General features: G+C 40.4%; 1 protein-coding gene across 1 annotated transcript in view; it reads left to right on the top strand.

Annotated features, from left to right (window-relative positions):
* Positions 1-10731, top strand: part of LOC119428422 (filamin-C) — a 92610-nt gene that overhangs the window by 42983 nt on the left and 38896 nt on the right. The window contains exons 16-22 of the mRNA XM_037696103.1: positions 742-865; positions 1195-1355; positions 1440-1530; positions 1701-1870; positions 1994-2111; positions 2706-2968; positions 3784-4381. Coding sequence (XP_037552031.1) covers positions 742-865; positions 1195-1355; positions 1440-1530; positions 1701-1870; positions 1994-2111; positions 2706-2968; positions 3784-4381 — 1525 coding nt within the window. The remainder of the gene's footprint in view (positions 1-741; positions 866-1194; positions 1356-1439; positions 1531-1700; positions 1871-1993; positions 2112-2705; positions 2969-3783; positions 4382-10731) is intronic.

Here is a 10731-nt window from a genome sequence, read left to right as displayed (position 1 = left end):
GGTGTGCAGCGCGGGTGTGCAGCGCGGGTGTGCAGCGCGGGTGTGCAGCGTGGGTGTGCAGCGTGGGTGTGCAGCGTGAGTGTGCAGTGTAGCCGCAAAACTAGTTAAAGCAAAAACAACAGGAACAAAAAAACAGCGAGTTGAAGCGGAGCGCCTGTCAGCGCCGCCAAACTGTGGTGCACGTGACGTCCCAGTCCCGTTAACTCGTCAGGTAGTGTTCATCTAGTGTCAGTGATCTAACAGCTCCAGGATGAAGGTTGGGTCAGTCACTCCCAAACCAGGATCCAAACTGAAGAAGGCCTTTGGACAAGACCTGAAACGTCTTCAAGAATCAAGATAAGGAGTCCAGTTGCTTCTACTGAACCACTTAGAAACCTTCACTTTACCAGTAACCCACAAATCCATCCAACCCCATCATCATCATCATCATCATCATCATCATCATCATCATCTGGGACAAAGTCAAGAGTTCTTCAGGGTACGAAAACATCTCCCAGAAATCTCCTGTCAGACCCATCAACCTGTCCAGTTCCAAGCTGTTAAGAAGGAGTTGACCTCCAAACCAACCAGGAAGGTTCCAGGCCTGTTGTCCTCTGGATCTTTTCAGATGGAAGGACTACCCCAGAAATGTCCGCCTCCTTCAGAACATAAAGATCTGATGAAATATGACATGTGATCACTTTGATTTCATTTGTGTTTATGAAGAACTGAGAGAGTGTTTGTTGAAATGCTGATGGTCAGGTGATCATCGGAGAGGGTAGCCATCCAGAGAACGTGAAGGTTTACGGTCCAGGTGTTGAGAAGATGGGACTGAAGGCCAACGAGCCCACGTACTTCACTGTGGACTGCAGCGAGGCCGGACAAGGTGAGACTTGGTCCAGAATTCACTTCCTGACTAACAGGTGCTGGATGTTTTCTTGTCTTTCTGCAATAAATGGGATAAATACGAAGGTGATGCTTATTTCCAGAACATTTCTGCACCTGAGGTCCATCCAACATGTGCAGAGGACACCTTTAGGGATTTATAAACCTCTGGCAGTTGGAGCTTTGCTTTAAAAACACGAGTCTTTGGACAGTCTGTGGTTTTACTTTGTGTTTTTAACAAATTTTCAGTTTAACCGTTGTAAGACACTCAGGAGTTGCATGGATACGTTTGACTCGCTCATCAGAACAAACCATGTGTTTTCCTGCCAGGTGATGTCAGCATCGGGATCAAGTGTGCTCCAGGTGTGGTCGGACCAGCGGAGGCTGACATCGACTTTGACATCATCAAGAATGACAACGACACGTTCACAGTGAAGTACATGCCTCCAGGTCCGGGTCAGTACACCATCATGGTGCTGTTTGCCGACCAGGTGAGAGCGTCAACAGGTACTTCATCCTCAAGGAACACGTTGAGTGGAAAAGAAGCTTAACGCCACATTTACTGTTGAAAACAGGAAATTCCCATCAGCCCTTTCAGAATAAAGGTGGATCCCTCCCATGATGCAGCTAAAGTCAGAGCGGAGGGACCTGGACTCAACCGGGCAGGTGGGTTTGTACCAGGAGTATAAACTCCAGAAGTGGACTTGGTTCCCAAAGATGGAGAGAACAAAACAAAGATGCACTCAACAAGATTTAGTCTCTCACACTGACGAAACAGTCCTTCAGATACGGAACACTGTCCGTGTCTTTATGTGTTACCTGTCTCACCTGTGCAGGTGTGGAGGTGGGAAAACCCACTCACTTCAACATTTACACAAAGGGAGCTGGAAAAGCCAAACCTGAGGTCCATTTCATCGGAGCAGCAAAAGGCGAGGCTGTTCAAGACTTTGAGATCATCGACAACCACGACTACTCGTACACGGTCCGCTACACCGCCGTGCAGCAGGTACCACGCCACGATGAGCAGTGGCTCGGGTCCAACTAATCTGACAAACCTGAGTTAACCAGACTGATCAACTCCAATGAACCGGCCAAAGAACCCGAGTTAAGTGCCGTGTGTGTTTTCCAGGGGAACATGTCCATCACTGTGTGCCATGGAGGAGACCCCATCCCTAAAAGTCCGTTCAGCATCACTGTGGCCCCCTCACTGGACCTCAGTAAGGTCACCGTTCAGGGACTGAACAACAGTAAGTCTGTAGAAAGTTGCTGGCTGTCGGTTAGTTTGGATTAGAACAATTAGAATTCGCCGAATGTGACAGAAATTGTGCACAGTTCATCACTGCGCCGGCTTCTCGTGCACGATCCCTGTCCCCCACCCAGGCTTCCAGCTATGACCTCACTCCACCGAGGGTTCAAGGAGAGAGAGTATTACGTAAGGCCAAGGTTCCTGTCAGGGTCCGAGTCCAGTGTCAGAGGTCAGGCTCAAGGGTTTTATGGTCAGTGTTGGCAGTTAAACTTAGGGTCAAAGGTCAGAGGGTTAGGCTTAGCAGTCTGAGTTAGGTTTAGGGTCAAGGGTCAGGGTTTAGGTTTAGGGTCAGAAGGTTCTCCAAAACAACAGGAAATAAAACCACATCAGCACTACACTGGAGTTAGACTACAGTTTTATAAAGATCATCACTGTCCAACAGGACAGTTAGAAATATTCATATTTTACAAACACTATATATTTTGGGATCGACCGGATCATGTCTAACTGTTGCACTTTAGTTTCAAAAATACTCTAAAAGGACTTGCATGTCTTGGTGTGTGACCATCCTGATGTGTTTGTGTCCAAATGAAAGAGGTGGATGTGGGGAAGGACCAGGAGTTCTTTGTCAGTGTTGGAGGGGCTGGAGGTCAGGGAGAACTGGATGTAAAGATCCTGTCTCCATCACTCCGTCCAATCGCCTGCAACCTGGAGCTGGACACAGCCAGTGAGGTTCACACGGTGAAGTACGTTCCCCACGAGGAAGGACCGATCAGAGTGGACATCAGCTATGACAGAAACCCAGTCCCAGGAAGTCCATTTACCGTGGAGGGCATCATGCCCCCTGACCCCTCAAAGGTGAGCACCTCTCATTCCTTTACAAAAGACTCTTCACTTTCACACTCTCTTCATACTAACCACAGTCTATCAACCCAAAACCCTTTATGACCCTTGAAGCCAGATGTGGTCCAAGTCTTCCATGTACATGGCTTGAATCGACTGGCTTGACCAAACCGTCCAACAAATGTTTAAAGTGAGAGCTGCGGAAACCTTCTGGAATTAAACTCAGTTCAAAGTAGGGTCAATCCAAGAATGCTCAGGAGCTTTTTGACCAGAGTGTAAACTCTTTTTTATATTGTTTAAATAATCCCAATGAACATTTCCTAAAGAACTTAAAGAACCTTTGCTCTGTCTGGATAAACCTTCCACAGATCCAGTAAAAACTTTTCATTCCTATAAAATTGTTCCCTGGTCTTCTTAAACATGTCTTTGTCCAATTATTCTTTTCCTGGTTGTCTTAAACCTTTGTGAGTCCCAGTAAACGTCCCTTGGTAAGGTTAAACCCTTATTGATCCCAATAGGTCTTTCTTAGACCAGGTAAACTTATCTTGGTCTAAATGGATCTTTATAAGTCTCAGTAAACTTCTCCTATTACAACAAAGGCATTTTGTACCAACTAACTTTCTGTAGGACCTTGCTTCAGTAAGACTTTAATCCAAATATTTTGTTATGGTCCCAGTAAATCTTCTCTGGCCCCAGTAAACCTTACCTGGTCCCAAGTTTTTAAGACCTCCCAACAAACCTTCTGAGCTCCACAAAGTCTAGCTGAGTCCCTCGTTTCTTTCTAGTGTCTGTTCCTGAGAAGTCCTTGCTTTGTTTTCAATGTTGTTCAGGTCCAAGCCTATGGTCCTGGTCTTCAGGGTGGTTTAGTGGGGAAAATGGCCCCCTTTGCCATTGACACTAAAGGGGCTGGAACTGGTGGACTGGGCCTGACAGTAGAAGGTCCTTGTGAGGCCAAAATCGAATGCCAGGACAATGGCGATGGATCTTGTTCTGTGTCCTATCTGCCCACCGAGCCCGGTGAGTACGCCATTAACATCCTGTTTGCAGATCAGCATATCCCCGGGTCCCCCTTCAAGGCTGTGGTCCAGTCCATGTTCGACTCCAGCAAGGTGATGGCCAGTGGACCCGGCTTGGAGCGAGCACAGGTCAACGAGACTGGGTCTTTCGTGGTGGACTGCTCCAAGGCTGGCGAGGCTGAGCTCACCATCGAGATCATCTCAGAGATGGGAACCAAAGCTGAAGTTCACGTTCAGGACAACAGCGACGGGACCTACTCTATCACCTACATCCCCCAGAGCCATGGCATGTACACCATCACCATCAAATACGGGGGTCACACTGTGCCCAAGTTCCCCACCCGCCTGCAGGTGGACCCAGCTGTGGACACCAGTGGGGTGAAGGTGTATGGACCAGGAGTGGAACCAAGAGGTAAGACTTTCCTTCCAGTGTCTGTTCTGGTGTGCTAGTTCCACCTGATGCTCTTCAGGTGTTTTTGTCCTGTTTCAGGTCTACATTTTATGTATTTATTCCCTGTCTGATCCAACTCAAGACAAGGGGACACATCTGGGACTGTCCATGATGGTCTTCAGTTGTTTGATTCATCAGCTGCTTTAGGTTACCTCAGGTTGTTTTCTGTTCATCTCTGGAGGGTTAGTGTGGGTTTGTGGTGTTTTTCTGTGTTTCTGCTGGTTTTGTGTCACCTGCAGTGACTTTGTGTCTAACGGTGGTTCCTCAGCTGCAGTGGTCCAGTCAAATTTATCTATAAAGCACATTTAAAACAGCAGCTGTTACCAGTTTGAACCAGCTTGACATGACTGTCGACGAGGAAGAAGGCTGGCTCTGGAGGAGGGGGCGTGCCAAAGAGACCATCTTAGCACCAACATAACTGGTTTGTTCCACTTTGGAGTAAAGCCCCCAGTATACTGCCGCGTACGTCCATATGCAGAGGTACGCACGTACGTACGCAGAGGTACGTGCGTACCCCCCAGCGTACCCTCCGTACAAAGCTCAAATTTTTACGACCGCATACGTGTACGTGGTGTCGCACAATAAACTGCCCAGCGATGGACTGTTTTATATGCGACACCAATGTATTAAAATGAGCTCAGGAGATGACAGATGATAAATCATTGACATAACTTCACTAACAAGAAATTAACTAAATATAAAACAAACAAATAAATTAAAACATGGCAACATACGAAGACTTAGAGTTTAAAATATACAATGTTGAAGATGAGATCGATACAAATTTTTTCCCTGTAATAAAAGACTGTGAATATTACAATGAAGAACAGTTTAATGACATCAATATAAAGAATGGAGGTCTCTCTATTATTCACTTTAACAGTAGAAGTTTAAATGCAAATATATCCAAAATAACAGATTATTTAAAACAGCTAAACAGAACCTTTACAATAATAGCACTGTCAGAGACATGGCTCAACGATGAAAACACAACTAATGTTCACATGGAAGGTATGAATTATATCATGTGAACAGAAGCAACAAAAGAGGTGGTGGAGTGGCTCTATTTGTTAAAAATGAAACAAAATGTAAATTAATTAATGAAATGTCAATAATTGTTGATAATATCATGGAAATAATAACAATAGAAATAATAAACAAGAATGATAAAAACATATTGATAAGTTGTGTATATCGATCTCCAGGATCAAATATAGAAATATTCACTGATAAAATCGTACAACTATTGGACAAGAGTTTTAATAAAAGCATTTTTTTGTGTGGAGACTTTAATATTGACCTGGGAAATAAAACAGATTCAAATAACATCAGTACATTTACAAATTCATTGTGTAGTTTAAATCTTTATCCGTTAATATCAAAACCAACAAGAATTACAACTCATAGTGCTACAATAATCCATAATATTTTCACAAATGTAACAAATGGGGATGTGATGGGAGGTATTTTAATGAGTGATTTGAGTGATCACTTACCAGTTTTTATGATTTATAAAAATGATCAAAGCATTACAAAAGAAATTACAATTAAGAAAAAAACAATAAACACATCAAAAAAAGCATTGGACAAATTAAAAGATGATTTACATAAACAAAGCTGGAAAGACGTGTATGTTGATGATGTGAACAGATCATATGATGAGTTTATGAATATTTTAGGAGCTCTGTATGAAAAGAATTGTGTGCAAAATAATTATACAAAGAGAAATGTTGTTGACCAACCATGGATGATGAAAGAGTTGAGAAATGCTTGTAAAAAAAAAAGAATTATTTGTATACATGTTTCTTGAAATTGAAAACACAAGAGGCTGAAGAGAAATATAAGAAGTATAAAAATAAATTAGTAGCGATTATAAGGAAACACAAGAAGGAATATTATAGTGATTTATTAAATAAAAGTAATGGTGATATGAAAGCTACATGGCGAGTAATAAATAGTGTTCTGAAAAGTCATAAAGCAAAAACAGGTATTTCACAATATTTTTTGAAGGATGACGATGAAATCCATGATGAAAATGAAATTGTAAATGGATTTAATCGTCATTTTGTGAACGTTGGATCAAGCCTTGCTGCTAAAATACCAAAAGTGGACAATAATGTGAACCATTCAGTTATAAGTTGTGACAACAGTATTTTTCTTAATGGAACTGACAAAGAAGAAATAATGAATGTTGTAAAAAATCTTACAGATAAGAGATCAAAAGACTGGGTGGACATGGATATGATGTTTGTAAAGGACATAATGAGTTATGTTATCGAGCCGTTTACATATATTTGTAATTTATCATTTTCAAAAGGAATATTTCCAGACAATATGAAAGTAGCTAAGGTAGTTCCTCTCTTTAAAAATGGTGATAAATGTGTGTTCAATAATTATAGACCAATATCCTTATTACCACAGTTCTCAAAAATTCTAGAAAAACTGTTTGTGACCAGATTAGATCAATTTATTACTAAACAAAACATTCTAAGTAGCAGTCAGTATGGGTTTAGAGCAAAAAACTCTACATCAATGGCTCTCATGGAAATAATAGAACAAATAACTACTGCTGTCGATCAAAAACAGTATTGTGTTAGTATTTTTGTTGATTTAAAAAAAGCATTCGATACTATTGACCACACTATTCTCCTTGAAAAATTAAATAAATATGGAATAAGAGGACCAGCATTACACTGGGTATCTAGCTATTTAAAAGATAGGAAACAGTTTGTACAAATAAATGGTGTAAGATCTGACCTGTGCAATATCACTTGTGGAGTTCCTCAAGGCTCTGTACTTGGACCAAAGTTATTTATTTTATATGTGAATGACTTAGTGAATGTATCAGGACTCCTCAAATGTGTCCTTTTTGCAGATGACACCACATTTTTCTGTTTGGGTAAAGATGTAAAACGGATGTTGGAATTGATGAAGACAGAATTTGATAAAATACAAACTTGGTTTAAAATTAATAAATTATCATTAAATTTAGATAAAACTAAATACATGATATTTAGTAACAAAAAGAGAACTGTTGATGATCCATTTAAAATTGAGGGTGTTGAGATTTGTAGAGTTAATGAGATGAAATTTTTGGGTGTAATCATTGATGAACAGCTAACATGGAAAAATCACATCAATTCTGTAAGAACAAAAATATCTAAATCTATTGCAGTACTATACAAAGTCAGGGAATTATTAAATGATAAAGCTCTGTACATGTTGTATAACACAATCATTGTTCCACATTTAATCTATTGCATTGATGTTTGGGGGAAAGCGTGTAAAACATTTACAAAACCTATTTTTATTTTACAGAAAAGAGCTGTAAGAATTATCACCAGAAAGCATTACTGTCACCCATCAAGCACATTATTTTATCAACTGAACTTATTAAAGTTCCATGATTTGGTAGATTATAGTATTTTATCAGTTATGTATAGGGCTCAAAATAACACATTACCATTAAATATCCAAAGAAATGTTGTTAAAAGACAAAGTTGTTACAATCTTAAGTGGATAGAAATATTTGTCAAACCAACATTCAGAACTAGTCTGAAGGGAAGGTCTACCTCAATCCAAGGAGTTGGATTGTGGAATGTTCTAGAGAGTGATGTGAAAAATGACAAGTCAATGTGTACATTTAAGAAAAAGATCAAAGCTGGATTGTAAAAAAGTATATATGAAGTAGCTTAGTGTGTGTTTTGTATTAGAATTAGAAAAATTAGAAAGTTATTCATTTTGTTCTGTTACTTGAAAATTATTATGATTGAAATAATTGTTTGAAAAAAGGGGCAGATATAATAAGATTTTTTATTCTTTCATTTTAAATCTCCTGTATCTTTTTTATATTGTTATGGAATTGTTTTGTACTATTTTAAAATGAATAAATTTTATACCATACCATACCATTAAATTCCTCTTCTTCATCCCTGATCTGGCCTTTTCTTTAGTTTTTTGCCAAGAGGCAGTGATCTCTTCCTCCTCCGTTGATGCCATGACTGAAATGGTGAGAAATGAAGAAATTTATCACGAATGAATTAAACTCAGGTCCAGCGTGGCTGCGAGAGGTCTGGAGATTTCCTGGTGGGCTGGTCTGATGTGTGGACTGTAGAGCCAGCGCTCTCTGTTTTTTGGTTTTTTTTAGATCTTTTTATTAACAACATATGAACACAGAACACCGCTGTGGCTGCCAGCGCTCGCTTTTTTCTTTTGTCCGACCTGTCAATCAATCCAGTAGGCGTGTCAGCAAATGACGGATCGGCGACCTCAATTTGTCCCGAAGGTAAACGCCCCTCGTCTGTGAAGCTGCTCTGCAGCTGCTCGGGGTGTACGCTGGAGTACGAAGTCTGAACCCTCTGCATACAGTACACGCGTACGTACGCGTGAACGGACGTACGCGGCAGTATACTGGAGGCTTAAGCTGTTGGGGGAAGCATAAGTTTTGTGTTGTGTGTTTCCTTGACTGATGAAGCCTTCTGGATGGAAGGGGAAACATTTCAGAAAAAGAAAGAAACTGTCCAGATGACCTGACTGAAATATGTTGGATTGTATTTTTTTCATTCAACCTTTATTTAGACAGGTAAATCCCATTGAGCCTCGAGGACTCATTTACAAGAGAGACCTGATTTCAACAAAGAAAGATGACAACAATGGACAACAGCAACAACAATAAACAGTTATAAAAGAGGCATACAGGTTTTTGTTTTATTTTATTTTATTTTTTTACAAATAAGATGCAAAAAAAAGTATCAAAAACAGCTAGATTCTAAGGCGAATATAAAAAACTAAAAACAGGAACATGTCTGCATTGGTCCCTGCCAGGAGTCCAACAGGTTCTTAAAGTCACTTAGAGAGGTCAAAGGTCGAGAGCTTCAGATCTTTTTGCAAGAAATTCCTTGAAACAGGAGCGGAGTAGGAGAAGGTCCTTTTGTCTAGTTCAGTCCTCACTGAGGGAACACTGCAGGTAATGATGTCCTGAGAGCGCACGCTGTAGCTGCACTCACACAGAGACATGTAGGAGGAGATGTATGAAGGCAGCAGACCAGGAAGTGATTTAAAGATGAAAATGTACCAGTGGGAGAGTCTGTGTGAAGTTAATGGTGACCAGTTAACCAGTGAATACTGGGTGCAGTGGTGTGTACGGTAGTTACAACCAGTTATGAATCTTAGTGCACCATGATAGACAGCATCCAACATCTGCAGCATCCAACATCTGCAGCATCCAACATCTGCAGCATCCAACATCTGCAGGGTTCTTGTAGGAGCGTTCATGTAAATAATGTCACCGTGATCAATGGAGGGAAGGAAAGTCACAGATACAAGGTGTTCCTCAGGGTTCAGAGTTAGACAGGATCTGTTTCTGAAAAAGAAACCCAGTTTAACTTTCAGTTTCTTTAACAAGTTTTCCACTTGGAGCTTAAAAGAGAGATGTGAGTCGACCAAGATACACAAATATTTATAGGAATCAACAAACTCAATGGGGACACCATTTGAGGATAAAATCAGAGGAAGAACTGCTGGGACCAACTTCCTGTTTGAAAAAGCCTCCCTTTGGTTTCATCAGCATTTAGGACAAGTTTGAGGTGAAACAAATCAGTCTGGATGATGTTGAATGCAGATTTCAAAAGCTGGAAAGACTTAGCAACAGTTTTAGCTCGACAATAAACAACTGTGTCATCAGCATAGAAATGTATGGATGCATCAGGGATGCTCTGACCTACATTACCTATGTAGATTGTAAAGAGGGTGGGTCCTAAGACTTAGCCTTGAGGTACACCATTGTTGACTGTTAAATTACTGGAGGAAGTACCATTATGTTGAACACATTGCCTCTGATCTGAGAGATAGTTAGAGACCAATGGTGTGGTCTATGGTGTATACCTGGATTATTGAGCATGGGCTTTGTTGATGTTGGGTAGGAATTATGTGTGCAATGTTTCTGACAGTTTACAATGTTTTTGACAGTTTACAATGTTTTTGACAGTTTACAATGTTTCTGACTGTTTACAATGTTTCTGACTGTTTACAATGTTTCTGACTGTTTACAATGTTTCTGACTGTTTACAATGTTTCTGACTGTTTATGATGTTTCTGACCGTTTACGATGTTGCTGATTGTTTTTGTATATTCCTTTGTGTGTTGCCTGTTTTTCTTTCAGTAAAGCACTTTGGTTGGCCTTGTCTCTGTTTTTAAGTGCTGCATTAATAAAATTGTATGGTTTATGATGTCTTTGACTGTTTACTATGTTTCTGACTGTTTACTATGTTTCTGACTGTTTATGATGTTTCTGACTGTTTATGATGTTTCTG

Source organism: Nematolebias whitei, chromosome 22 (assembly GCF_014905685.2).
Source record: "Nematolebias whitei isolate Nwh7 chromosome 22, NemWhi1, whole genome shotgun sequence".
NCBI lineage: Eukaryota > Metazoa > Chordata > Actinopteri > Cyprinodontiformes > Rivulidae > Nematolebias > Nematolebias whitei.
Note: the sequence above shows the minus strand (reverse complement) of the source record. Positions and strands in the feature narration are given on the sequence as shown.